The sequence below is a fragment of the Pinus tabuliformis genome, chromosome 5_2, assembly GCF_031772625.1.
Source record: "Pinus tabuliformis cultivar Carrire ecotype Pingquan chromosome 5_2, CPIR1, whole genome shotgun sequence".
Classification (NCBI taxonomy): domain Eukaryota; kingdom Viridiplantae; phylum Streptophyta; class Pinopsida; order Pinales; family Pinaceae; genus Pinus; species Pinus tabuliformis.
Genome location: NC_142306.1, coordinates 196,628,908 through 196,643,958, shown reverse-complemented (window position 1 = coordinate 196,643,958; position 15,051 = coordinate 196,628,908). Strand labels below are relative to the sequence as shown.

Genomic DNA, 15,051 nt, shown 5'->3' with positions numbered 1-15,051 from the left:
TATTATTATTTTCAATTATGTATTTTTGTAGGATAACAATGATAGAAGATGGTTTATGAATGTAAAATAATAATTACGGAAGTTTCCAACGTTAGAAATACCACCTCTTATTATTATGTTAGGATTCCTCGGTTAAATCCATCATTGAATTTGGACCAATAATTTCTTTACCAACCGAGCACTTCGCTAATAATCAATTTAAGGAATATCTACTCATTTCATTCACAATAATAATTTTAATGAACCACCTTAACAACTACTCGTTAATTTTGCCTTTTCATCGATCGGAATTTTATTATTCGTTTCCTAAAATTACGAAGTGGTGGTTAGAAATTTTAAAAAATTGACTGAATTAAAGTGGTAGATAGAAACTTTAATGATTAAAAAAATATGTGTTTTTTTTTTGAGTTCCATGTAAATTTAGCTCCATTGAATTTAATTTTAACGTACTTACATGAATTACAAGATTAGGTGAATCTAACAATATGTTAGTTGGAGATGTCACCATCATTATATACTCATTTTTAATATATAGGTAAGATGATATATTTGGTTAAGATTTATTTTAGTTTTTAATTTATATAATAATATATTTATTGTCTTGACGATGAACTACACTAGTTGGTTCGAAATGTGTCGACAAATGATTCTCTATGTGATTTTGCTGAAATCTCTAACAATCAAGTTTAGAGTATGTTTTAAAATTGTTAAGAGTTTGTTTTTTTTTAATATACGGAAATAAGTTAATTGTCTAACACTGAGAGATATTTAACAAGAGTGAAAGCTTGCTCTTTATAAAATATCAATAAATTATTCCAAGTGACATAATTTTCTTTAAATAAAAATAATAAATGGATTGCAACTAAAAATAATTATCCCACCTTTAATTTAACAACAAAATTATAAGAGATTTTCTCATCTTAAAAACAATTAAATTATAAGAGATTTTCTCATCTTAAAAAACAAATATATATATTTATTAAATAATACCACTAAAAGAATTATTATATATTTATATTATTAATATTTTAAATTTAATTTTAGTGCCAGTTCACTGAAACGCAATAGTGTTTTGATTGAGAATCCATACACACAAATAAGATTTTCTGTTAATATTTAACGTCAAGTCACCAGAGAAGATGTACCTCCCATGTTCTGAAGAAGTTTCACTTTATGAGTGGCGACAAAAATCAACTGCAGCTAATTGAGCACTAATTGATGCATATCACAAAGAAGGTAGCCATCACGAGGAGAGCATGTGATGGCGGTGGGCTAAAATTGCCCACTGTACTGGTTAAAATAGTTACTTTACCATCATACTGTCATGTTAATGGACACCATTATGGCCATTGAAATCACCTTTGTAGTTGCCCTGTTTAGCAGATCTTGATTTTGACTGTATTAACTAATTTTCTATTGATTGTGAAATTTTTTATTTTGTTGGGGCTAAATTTATAACCATGTAGGAAAAATAGAATGAGGGGAAGAATAGAATGGGAGGTGGAGTGTTTATTTAATTTGTAAAGTCTAATTTATAAAATGAATTTTTTTGGTAGGAATGTAGAAATATAATTTTAAGTGATTGTAATTTTTTGTTATTTAAAATGTATTTTTGAATGTCTAAAAAAATTCAGTACTTTGATTCCAGAATTTTGTAAATTAAATAGCTTAAACTTATAATTTTTAAAATTATCTATTAAATTTGAGGTAAAATTGACTCCAAAAAAATATTTAAAAAAATATTTTATTTATTAATTAAACTATGCATATTTTAATTAGACATTTCAAAATATCTTCTAACAAAATTAAAACAAAACATATCGTGTGTGTACATTTTGCACCTTTGGGTGGTGGAATCGGAAAATCATTTTATTTTGGAATGTGATGCATTCAAAAACATCAGATAAAGTTATGGGAATATGTTAGCATCCGTTTCTTTGCATTGTCTTTTCAGCGAAAAGATTGTTGGAAAGTTGGGTCAGCGCATCATCAATTTAAATAAAAAAAAAAATTAAATTGCAAAAACAAAAAACTAATAATCCCATAAACTATTTTTAGTCGGAGTTGTCTTTTTTTTTTTGGATTTTCAGGTGCCGGTATCGGGCCAAAAAAATTGAGGTGAAATCCTTATTTGTGTTATTTAAACTGGTTTTTTGACTGGATTCACCACCCTCAAAATCCCCTAGATAAATTGTGCAAAGATTACTATAAAACTTATAATTTCAATAATTTCTTGCCAAATTTTAAAGAAATTAGACTAAAAAAAACTCTATTCCAACAAATTTGAATAAATAAATATTGGTCAGAGGTCCCCCTCCACCCTCCACCCTCCACCGGCTAGCCATTTAATATCTGTTTGACTTAAGAGTACGAGATGATTTTACTGATACGAAAACTCCCAAAGCACAGAGAATGCAAAGGAATTGGACTTTGAACGGGTAGAAGATGGTTAATTAGGTTTATTCTAAGGATAAAAAATAATACTTTCATGCATAGGAGGGAGATACTCATTATGAGTACATGATGCGCCTGCTTATCCACCGATGTGCATTGAAAACACTCCAGTCAACACAGAAAATAGAAAAATATGAAAAGACAGTGAAAAGGAGCCAGAAATGGTATACCCATCTGCCCAATGTGAATATAACAGCGTTTCAGTTCTCTAAAAATGCATTGAAGCAAGTGTAGCAGAGAGAATATATAGGGGAGGAGGCCGTCTAAAAAGGGGTAGCAGATCGAGAGTGAACCAAGACGAGGAGAGAAATGAGCAGGAAGGTGGGGTGAAGCAATGGAAGAAGCAAGTGGGTTCCTCCATGAATTATGGTCTGCAGGCCAGGATTACCCCACATTGTTTGAAAAAGGTGAGTTTCCCCATATTTCTTTTGAATTCTTTTTCATTTTGACCATTTTTCATCACTTCCCAGGCCTCCATAATGATATTGCTTGCTTAAACATTGGGAGTTACAGATCACAGGCCCAAGGATCCATGCTTGCTGACTTACTGTTTACATTTCCATTTCTACCCATTTGCAGTTGCCCTTTTTGCTCGGTTTCCTTGCATTTTTGATGGCCTTGGAACTGTAAACTGTTAGTGTATGTGGAGATTTTGGATTAGATCAAATAGGGAATGGTGGTTCTAACTTCTAAGTTAGCTTAGAACACCGTGTTCTCTGACTGCAATTTAATTCTGTTGAAGAGCATTGCCATCATCATGGGGAGGGGTTGGTGGTTCAGTTATGCCAAGTAAGTTTTCTGATCAGTTGGGTTTCTGTGCCAGAATATTTATTGGAATGAAAAGAACCCAGATGATCCTAACGGTGTTATGGCCAATAACCCAACTGCCCAAAATTCAGTGACAGTTGAAACTGATCTCGCCTTGCAGATTGTTTGAGCCATGCTAGGATTGGATAGTGCTGCTTTGAAAGATGATTTATGATTTCATGTTTGTTATTGCAACTAAAATCCTTCGTAGCCTTCCTTTCAGGGGAGGAATCAAACAATTGCCCATTACCTGTTTCTTGCTATGGTTTTGTCATTTCTTTTGGTCAGTGTATTCAAAGTGTTTCATTTTGGGGTTTTATTGCTTTGCTTCCTCATGATATGACTTTTGGGCTATGCTTCAGTAGGTCTGGTTGGTTTTATAGTTGCAACAAAAAACCTCTGAGGATTGCTTGCATAGTGATGTTGGCATGAAATGATCAGCTGCTCTATTAAACAAACAGGGTCTCATTGTATAGTATTAGAGACCGCAGGGATTTAATTTCAAGAGCTATGCTGGAAAGAGATTGAATTTTGTGAGAGCAGAAGAGACTGGCTTACTGTGGGCATGTTCTAATATAATATGTTTTTTTCTTAATTATGCAGGAAGTCAAAAAGGAAGCAGTCTGTATCAGATGTTAATATAGGGATCGGTTCAATGGAGAAGAAAAGTAATTCAAAGGTTCAAGGTCAGTTGGATTTTAATGCACCACTTATGTCTATGAGGAGAATCACAGGTTCTCCCATAGATAATGAAACAGTAGATTGTAAGGTGGATGGTACATTGGATTGGGCTGGCAAGTCACCTGTATATAGATCGGAGTTAAAATCAGGGCCTTTAAGGAATCCTGGAACAGTGCCTTTTTTGTGGGAGCAAAGTCCAGGGAGGCCTAAAGATGAAGAACATGTGAGAGCTACTCATAATGCTCCTACCCCTCGAGCGCCTAGGCTTCCTCCCGGAAGAACCTTGACCATTAAACAAGGACATATCAATTCAGCAGATGTGTCAAGCAATGGAGATGTGAAAAACAATGAGCAGGGAAACATCATCTCTAGCAATGGGTTTCAACAATCAAATAGCCACCCGAATTTTGATTCAAAGATTTCCACAAACTCTGATCATGCGTTCGCTTCAAATATAAAGGGCAAATCTAATGGTACTGTTTCAAATAGGCCTTTTTCAGTCATTCCTTTCTCTCAAAATCATGCATATGAAGATGGTTTGGGCATGGACTGTGATGACTTCTCGGATGCATTAGAGACTCTGTCACAAACTGAAACTTGCACTGCTGCCTGCAGTGTGAGTTTGGTGAGTGGCATGGAGGATCAGGATCTTAGATCATCAAGTCGTTTTGTTGATCAACAAACTCGCAATTTTATGATAGACCGGTTTCTTCCTGCTGCCAAAGCCATGGCTTCTGAATCACCACAGCAAACTTCTAGGCGGCCTCCTGTGCATGACTTAACTATGCCTTTGAACAAAGGAAGAGAAAACAGGGAGCCTTTGCCATTCCAGTCTAGGCCATACATCATGAAACGAGAGATCAAAGAAGAAGAAGATGATGAAATTTCAGGCTTTTCTTCTAAGTCATGTGGGTTCTTCCCTTGGCGCTTTAGAAATGCCCTTTGTCATTTAAACCCTGTATCACATGCAGCACGAATGAAGAAGAAAAAGGCATTATCTTTGTTACCTGCTCCAAAAAGAGGAAATGGCCCACGCAATTTGAGTGACGGAGAACCGTTAAGTGATAGTGATGATGAGGTATGCTTTTGCCCTTCGCAGTATCTATTCCATGACAATGATGGAATAGCTATCTTTCTCTTTCAATATTGTTTCTTTAGGTTATGGAGTTTCACTTGAATTTCTTATGTACCTTTAAAGTCTATGCTGTTGTGGCTCACCAGGATCTCACATGGGAAGCAATATACAGGCAAAAAATAGTGAATGGGAACAAATCCAATGGCTTCTTGAGGAAGGGAAGTGATTTAAAAGGTTTTTCTGCAAATGCTTCACCTGAAATTGGGGATGGTTTAATGCATCGAATATCATATGGGAGTGATTCCCAAACTTCTAACACATTTAGAACACCAACATCAGGTGGAATATCCCCTTACAGAAATGGAGCACCCCTGTCGCCATTTAGTGATGGCGCAGGGTTTCTGGGTTTTCCTAAAGCAGGGAAGGAAGATAACATTCCTTCTTTGGAATCAAGGAGATCATGCAATGGTGTCAATGATATTGGAACTGAAGATTTATGTTTTTGGAAGAGACCATTTTTTCTGGAAAATAGCACGAGATCTGGTTCAGTCAGTCCAACAATTGAGAAAGCTCTACAGGTTGACACTGTACATGAGATGGGAAGCTCAAAGACCAAGCCGGGTGTTTTTTATTATGATGAGGTGGCGAAAGGAAACAAATCAAATTTTGATGTCAGAGGACCTGATAGTGAGAGTAAACAAGGAATTTGTGTTTCTGAAACCCATCTTATAGGTGCCATGAACTCACTAGAAGTACGTAAAGAGAGTGATGTTCTAAAACCAAAGCAATTTGAGCCTGCTGATACTAGTATTGTTCCTATAAGTCTGAAAGCTGAACAACCCTATTGTTCAGAAAGAGCAATCTGTGTGCATAATGACTCAGACAGCAAGGAACAAAACATTGTCTGTGTAGGAAACAAAAACATAAATGATGTTCCTGTGATGGAGGGTTGGCCTCTGCGTATTTCCACCAAGTGTGTTGAAATATTGGCTGAGAACAAATCTTTGGTTCCTCCGAATGCAAAATCTGAAAGTAATGCTTCTGCTAGTGGTTCACCACCTCCACCCTTCCCTCCACTGCCCAAGTCTCCTTCTGAGTCATGGCTTTGGCGTGCCATGCCTTGGACTCCCTCACCAAATTCACAAATGTCAAGGTTATCATGATTACGAAGTCCTCTTGGAAAGCAGCAACAAGGTCTAGAGGCATCCATTGCTGATCCAAAGTGGGAAACCATTGTGAAGTCAACCTATACACAACCTGGACACCTGCGTTTTTCAGAGGTATGCTAATCAAGCTCATTCCAAATTGTGACATTTAACCTTGATATTTTTCTGCTTTGGGCTTTTTCTGTTCTTGAATTTTTGAGTTAAAGAATGCACTCAAAATTTTGAAAGTTTGCAGCTGCCCCCTAGAATTCTCAAACAACACTTAAACTCAAGCAAAGAGTACATGCTACAATATCAGTTCTCTAAATTGTTTTGTGCTTCATGTTTCCAGGAACTTAATCGCCAGGCATCACCTAGCAGTTTGCGTGGCAATCGACCGCAATCTTGAGCTGATTATTAATTTTTTATGGCAGAATCATCATCTCCTTGCAGTTATAGTTGTCTTTTGATGTCCATGAAAGTGAATAAAATCAGCCTTTCCAAGTTTGTTTGGAAAGCCATCTCACAGATTCTCTGATCAGGGAGTCAGCTGGTTCGTATAGGATGGTGACAAGGTGCAACAGGTGGAAGTCATAACTAATAAAGTCCTGTTCACACTAAGAATATATTAGATTTGTTTTCAGATGTGAAGTCTAACCTTAGATCACTTTCCTGCAGAACGATCTGGTTACTGTTATACCTTTTCGGCTATATTATGTATCAAGAGTTATCTATTCTTCGGAACAAAGCTATAATAGCAGTTCCATGGCTATTTGTGTTGTGAGCCTCCTCCAAGTGAGACACCCATTGCTTTGGAAAGCAGAGTTAGTGATGGAGTTTTTCAAATGTCATTGTAATTTGTAGCATATTTCACTATATTTATACAAAATTGTATTCTTTTAGTATATGCTTGGGAAGATAAGGCCTGTAAAGCACCATGGTTTTTCAACGAGTTTTTTTTGTAAAGTTTGATCTGTGTAACTAGCTATACGGCTAAGCGGTTATCTTGTCTATGGAGGATATTGCCAGCTTAATGGATCCTTGTTCTTCAATCAGTGAGGAGGAGGAAAGACAGTATTATTGTAAAAGTTGCAATTATTATGGACATTACATAGATAACATCCCATATACCAAAGAGGGTCCAGAAGGCATTACACTGGATTTAAATCTAATGAACAAAAGCTCTAATATCATACTAATCTGGTCTCTGGGTGCACCATAATTTAATTCATTTAGTAAATGAACTGATTTAATCTGTTATGATTGTGAAAATAGGTCCAGAAGGCATTACACTGAAACATTCTGGAATTAAAATCTAATGAATAAAATTTCTAATATCACACTAATCTGGTTTCTGGATGCACCATAATTTAATTCATTTAGTAAATGAACTGATATAATCTGTTATGATTGTGAAAACATAGTGATGTTACATGTAAACTAGCCTTGGCTCCAAAAAACCATGAGCACAGGCCATCTCTAGGCCATTCACACAACCAATTTTACATCTCTATAGAAACATAGCTATACAATTATTCATAAGGCTTCAGGATATATGAATTAATCAAGCTTCTCACTGCTAGACTCTAATTAACATATAATATAGAAATAACCTTGACACCTTGATATAAATGAAAGTGATGCTTGTGATAATAGTACATGGGCTCCATAACATAGTATTCCACCTCTTTATGCATTACACAGGATCTAAAGATGAATTATATGGTACAACGAGTAATCCTCCTTTTAGATATATTATTTGACTTGGTCGGTGAGTTATTAATCCCCATTTTAGATATATTATTTGACTTGGTCAAATGTAAAGTGATATTCATTTTAAACTTGGAAGTTTTAAGAGAGCTTCGAACTCATTGTAACGTTTCTTTGAAAACGACTCTGCTTTACTTACTAGTTTGGATGTGAAAGATGCATGTACATCAGGGTAACGGAACGCTGTAAAGGTTACCTAAATTGCCATTGAGCAGGTAGTGGTGTACAAGTACTTGAGCTCTGAACAGTTTAGGGTTGTTGCTAGTTTTGGGTTGTTACAAGTGGTAACATTGATTAGTTTTGGCATGCTATTGAAGGGTTCTTGCCATATTGTGTGGATACTGAATGGAGCATTGTTCTAAATGTTTGATAACCTACTCTGTTCCATCAGGATTCTTGTAGTTGCTGTGAGTATGTTAATAAGCATGGTATTTTGTTACATCTTTCTTTGTTACACTTTGATGAATATAGATGGTGATGATGTACTTCCCTGTTATGGTTTATGGCATACTTTTATGGTCGCACATCACCGTTGATTCTGGTGTAAAGTCAATAGTGAGTGTTCTTGATTAGACGATGAGCTATGGCCATTAGCTGAGTTAGACCTGTGGTAACGAGATGGCCAATATTATGGGGCATTACGCTTTAACTTTCTTCTTGTTATTGTTGGTGTCATTCTTGCAAATTCCAAAGCCTTAGTTTTTGGTTCTGGTGCTGGAAACATGGGACACTAGACTCTAGAGCATTTCTTGTGCATGTAAAAAAGGTGTCCTAGTTGGAAGATTAGTGTAGGTGTGACGAACAAGGGAACAAGGGACATGTCAGGAAAAACAAATGTCAAGAAAATGGGGGATTAAGCTTTTTGAAGCAGAATCAGTGATGGTTCAAAACAAGATAAAATGAATATCTTGTGTACAAACATACAACCCATATCTGAATCTTGATATCTTTGATAATATTAAGACTATTCAAGGTGCCATTCAAAAAGAAGAAAAGATTCAGTAGAATGAGGAGCAATTATTTGCATATCAATCTCTACCTCCACTAACCAAAGTTCCTAAAATAAACAAAAGGAACAAACACGTCAGAGAGGTGTGACAAAAGAACAAACAAGTTAACAACAGAAATGTGGACATAAACATTGGAGACAAGAATAAAAGGAAGGTAGAAACCAGAAGCATAACACTAGAAAAGATCATTTAGACGAGTGTTGTGCCTATAGTGATCATTGATGACATGGCCATCAATGTGGTATCATGACCAAAGAAGACACAAATGTGACAACAACTTAGATGAGGAACAAAATTTCAGTTAAGGTGAATTCGAGAGAACCATTGAGTCTTCTAGAATCCCAACTTGTACTGAGAGTAAAAAAGAGAAAACCGTTTGTTTATACTAAAGGCTATATGGCAGGGATAAGGACAAGAAAATAATGATAAAAAATAAGGGTGCCGTCATATGGAGTTGTGTTATCTTAGTATCATAAAATACATAAATGAAGCCCCGTTAAATGATGGAGGGATGTTGTTGAAAGGTTTAGGAGGACTTTGTTTTATCGTTGAATAATATAAAGTAGTAAAATAAAGAGTAAGTTGTCAAGTATAATGTGAGAATAGAAGCATAGTTAAGTTAATTTAATCCCTAAGTATTAAAAAGGAAAGATAGATTGATTTATCTTTTTCTTCAACCCCCACAAAAATTAATGTGGAAAACACAGGGACAAAAACATATATAGAAATTGTGAATGCTCCAATTGAAATAGGAGTATGAAAAAAAAATATTACAACCACAAATAGAGAAGAAAAATAAGGAATGGGAGAATTAACTTCATAAGATGGAACACACTTTGAGGAAATTCACAAAGGCTTTAGTAATCATAGGAAAAGATCAACCCTATAAGCAAATGTTCAAAACAAAAAGGATGAAGGTTAGAGAAGTCACTAAAATGACTTTCAACTAAAGAAGCTTGACAAGTATAATTATTATAGAATAAACAACGCATTTGACAATGGATGGGTCAATTGATCATGAAACTTTAGGAACAAGGACAATGATGATAAAATAAATGAAACTAGAACAATGATGATAAAATAAATGAAACTAGAAGAGGTAGACCTATGATTCTTGAAATCTATACATTGTCTAAGCACAACAAGAAGTTAACATTTGGCATCAATCTAGGAAAATCACATTGCAATAGAGGCACAATGTGGAAGGTTGTAGTAGGACAAATTAGTGGAAGTACTATCACATCTTCGAAGGGAAAACATCTTTACAAATGCCTTTTATGTGGTATGTGGTTTAGGAGATTGTAGGGTTTTAAACCAAATTCATTTAGGAAACATTAGTGACAAGCCACAAAACAAATTAACGTATGTAAGTCTCTATAGGCAAGTCTCTATCGGCATGATAAAACTGTTATAAAGATGATTATATAGCTCACTATGATGATCAAATACAAAGGGTATAACGCTAACATATATTATTAGAAGAGGAAATTTGACAATTTGGTCATACTTTGAGTGTTATTATTATTATTTTAATAATGATGATGATGATGATGATAATAATGAATGTTAATGATAATAAAATTAAAGTCAATTTTATACACTAACATACGCACATACCCCTTAAGACTTACAGAGGAGTACAATTTAAACATTATGATAGTCTTCCTTAATGACAATTTATTTCATCTTATACTTAATATATTGGGTCTTTGTAAGAGATTTTGAAAATGTTTTAAATAGGACAATACTTCAATTAAGTATATTGATATTTAGATTAATTAGCAAAATAATAACAAGAGTTAAGAAAATCCATGTAAGAAAGAGACATCTATAATTATTTTTTTCTATAGTTGACTACACGAACTTTCAAGATAGAGAATCACTCATCTCCCTTTAAGGGTAGTTTTTGAAAGGAGTTGTCTGTAAGTGAGACTTTTTGAAAAGTTTTACAGTTTATTTTCCGATCTAATTTGTCTCGAATCTTACAGGGATTTATTGAAATCACAAGTTTGACAAGTGAAATATTCACAATTGAAGTGCCCTAGGGGTTTTTGAGGGTGTTGAATCCATATATGCAGTCAAAAAACCAATTTAAACAACACAAATCAATATTTGACAACAATTTTTTTTCACTGGATTCCGACAAAAAATTAGCGAGAAACTCTAAAAAGTCTCACAAATAGACAACTCCTTTCTTGAAATTCATTTCTGTTTGAGACGTTGATAAACATGATTCTTTCTATAATACCTTGGTGAATATATCAAAGAGTTGAACATGATGAATGAGATCAATTGAGTCTCCTCTCAATCAACATGTTAGCACAATAGATGCCATAGCCTTTTTCACAACCATAAATGTTAGATGAGATGAGGTTATAGTCTTTTTTTTCACAACTATCAAGGTTAAGATGAGATGAAATTATGAATATTCTTATATAAATATGTGAATATATCAAAGAGTTGAACATGATGCATGAGATCAATGAAGTCTCTTCTTAATCAACATGTTGGCACAATAGATGCCATAGCCTTTTTCACAACCATAAATGTTAGATGAGATGAAAGTTATAGTCATTTTTCACAGCTATCAAGGTTAGATGAGATGAAATTATGAACATTCTTATATAAATATGCAAATATTGTTTGAAATTAAAAAGGCTTCTTTAACTTATATATTATCAAATTAAATTCCCTTGCAAAACTTTTTCATATATATCTTAACAAAAGCACATTTCACATGCATTTGGTAAGCTTTCTTGGGCAAGTACAAATACACTGTCAAAGTCAAACTTAAATAGGAATACTATGTTGTCTAATTATTATATGTTTTGAAGTTTAAATGCACAGTTCTATGAATGCTGTCAAAGTCAAACCTAAGTAGAAATATGATGTTGTCTAATTATTATATGTTTGAAGTTTGAATGCATAAATATTCAACATATATATAATCAAATTAAATTCCCTTTCAAAACTTTTTCCTTGACAAAAGCACATTTCACATGCATTTGGTAAACTTTCCCAAGGGCAAGTACAAATACGCCATGAACGCTGTCAAGTCAAACCTAAGTAAGAATAGGATGTTGTCTAATTATTATATGTTTTGAAGTTTGAATACATAAATAGATTCAGCGTCCTGAGGTACACAGTTCCATGAATGCTGTCAAGTCAAACTTATGTTGTCTAATTATTATATGTTTTGAAATTTGAATGTATAAATAGATTCAGCCTCCTAAAATACATAATTCAGGAATAAAATTAGTGATTCCAATAAATTCTTGCTAAATTCTAAACAATTTTCACCTGAAAATATCCCAAAAATTACAGTGAAATTAAATATCCCAAAATTTACAATAAAATTAAATATACACCAAAAATGTTGTCAAAATCAAACTTTAACAGGGAAGAGAATGCACTCTAAATGTTGTCAAACTGAAACTTTAACGTGTTGACCCTATTGATCGAACTTATACAAAATATTAAAAGTGATGGGGTCCTCCACGTGTGATCTCGTTACATTCAACCAGTCTACACCTGGGCTTGCACAATTGAATACGTTTTCATATTTTGAAGAGGACAATCGAGGAAAATCTAGTAATGACTTTAACAACTTTTCAAGCATGACACGTTTCATTACCCTGAACTTCATTCCTTATGATACGAGAGAAAAACCAGAGAGTGGATCGCTAGCAGCATAACAGTTTCCAGATCTCTGTAAATCATGAATTAAACCATTAAGGAAGGAATATGAAAACTTTGATAGTCAAAAGTAATTTGACTAACAAATTGAATTAACTTTATTTTTTTCCTTTTTTTAATTAAGTGAAGTTGTTGGTCTCAGTTCATTATGGAATGAAAGAATGAATATATATATATATATTTTAATGAAGTGAAGTTGTTGGTCTCAGTTCATTAAGGGATGGAACAATATTTTCGACTAGCCTGAATGTTATCAAATCATAACATAATAATAAAAAATAGGTATATTTTAAAACTATTTTTGTTTGGATAAGAGTTGGTTTTCCTCCAATGTAATGAAACAGGGTAATGGCCCAAGACCCAGAAACATTTTGCAGGAGTGAAAGCCTGTCCCTTACTGAAGGTGGCCTGGTTTTCCTTGAATAACCGTGATGAGTCAGCCTGCATTCCTGATTAACAACCATGGTTGTTTTCACCGCTAATTTGACAATCAAATTATAATAAATTTTCCCACCGTGTAAAAATAATAACAAATAATCCATCAAAATAAACAAAATAAGAAAAAATCACGGAACATTATCTCCATACGAACAATATATTGAGATTTCAACTTCATCAATTAAAGCTAAGTTCACACTATGTGACCAAATTTATTCTAACTTTAGTAGTTAAATATTTAACAATGTGAATAAATTTATTTTGACTCCGATAATTAAACACGGAATAAAATCATATATTTTATAAACATAAACAAAATCAAACACTAAACTAGAGTGCACAATCATACAAATAAGATATGAACAATGTCTCCAAAACCATCAATTAACCAAATATATTCTTTTATATGTTTTTAGCTACTTCAGTTATTGCTTGGGCATAACGATTTCCATTCCGTTTGCTTAAATGCAAATCCTTTGCGCCATCTTAAAAGTCTCCTTGAATGCATTCAGTGTATATGGTACGCTCATTTTTAACTAGATTTTGGCCGCTACATTATTATGGGTGAGATAAAATATCCACTAAAGATTTATGTTTAGGTGAATTAGTTATTTTTTATATAAAAAATTATTATTATTTAGGTGAACTAGTTATTTTTTATATTAAAATTACTAAAAAAAATTAGAACTAAAAAATAATAATAATTCTTCCCAACTACCAAAACTACATCACATGACTTTAATTTATATAAAATTAATAATTAAAATTATTATTTACCATTAATAACTAAATTTTAAATAAAATCAATTAAAAAACCATTAATAAAAAAAACCTAAAAAGTCACCTCGCTAGATTACTGACATTCTATGCAGCTGATGTAGGGTAAAAAATTTAAACTATTAGGATTTTGCTGGACAACACATGCCTTTCGCCATTAACTACAATTGAAAATCGATGGTAATAAATATTTCACTATACCAACCGTTGCTTAGGAAGTTGAAATCGATGATTGGTTTTATCTATAAATATAAGCAGTTGTCTATAACGCGACTTTTTGAAAGTGTTTTCGGCTGGTTTTTCCGGTAGAAATCCGGCAGGAATTTATTGGAATCGCAAGTTTGAAAGCTAGTTTCTGCACAATGAAAGCGTCACAGGGGTTTTTCAGGGTGCTGAATCCAAATATGCAATTAAAAAACCATTTTAACTGCAACAAATCAAGATTTAACCTCAAGCAAAGCGCACTTAAATTAATAAATAAATGGTTTTTTTAAATATAAAGTGTAGTTTAGCAGATAAATTAAATGGTTTTTATGGCATTTTTTGGGGTGAGTTTTAAGTAAAATCCAATAAGATTTAAAAAAACTTCGTTTAAGTGGTAGTTTATGTTTTGGAAAGTCTTTTTTGGTATAAGTCTAATTTAGTTAGAATTTTGTAGGAATTTTTTGGAATCACAAATTTTAGTTGAAAACTCTCTAAAATTTGAGGGCTATAAGAGTTTTTCAGACTGTTGAATCCATATATGCAGTCAAAAGCTCATTTTAAACAACAACAAAAAAAAAGATTTGGCCAAAAATATTTCACCGGATTCCAGCCAAAAAGTCTAAAACTTAGCATGTTTAGACAACGACATTGTTTAATATATAGAATTAGAGTACCCTAAGGGGTGCTAAATCCATTTATGCATTCAAAAACATATTTTAAATAACAAAACAACACAATCTTGCTCATTCATTTATTAATTAGAGTGCACCTATATATAATAATAGAAGATTTGGTAGAATGTTGCATGCGTTATTAAGGAGGTTAGGAATTGGGTCTCAAGGACTACCTCTATACTTTTGAGTCTCACCTAATTGCCTATATGCCACACTAGGTGGGTTAACTAAGCTTCAAACGTGGGCGAGCCCCAATATTAACCAACATAGATTCATCTTAAGTGTGGATCTCACATGAGCAGAGACAGATCAGATTTCTT

The 15,051-nt window shown here is 33.5% G+C and overlaps 1 protein-coding gene across 3 annotated transcripts; it reads left to right on the top strand.

Annotated features, from left to right (window-relative positions):
• Window positions 1-2,517: 2,517 nt before the first annotated feature.
• On the top strand, window positions 2,518-7,067 carry LOC149158241 (uncharacterized). 3 transcript variants are annotated; one of them, XM_089436160.1, is made up of 5 exons: window positions 2,929-3,243; window positions 3,865-5,020; window positions 5,164-6,297; window positions 6,515-6,746; window positions 6,841-7,067. In XM_089436160.1, the coding sequence occupies exons 1-3, from the start codon at window positions 3,212-3,214 to the stop codon at window positions 6,178-6,180; spliced, it is 2,205 nt and encodes a 734-aa protein (XP_089292286.1). In that variant the 5' UTR covers window positions 2,929-3,211; the 3' UTR covers window positions 6,181-6,297; window positions 6,515-6,746; window positions 6,841-7,067. The 3 variants fall into 3 exon arrangements, with proteins under 3 accessions (XP_089292287.1, XP_089292286.1, XP_089292285.1); XM_089436161.1 differs by lacking the exon at window positions 2,929-3,243 and adding an exon at window positions 2,518-2,861 and having other exon boundaries at window positions 6,515-7,067; XM_089436159.1 differs by having other exon boundaries at window positions 6,515-7,067.
• The last annotated feature ends 7,984 nt before the right edge of the window (window positions 7,068-15,051 follow it).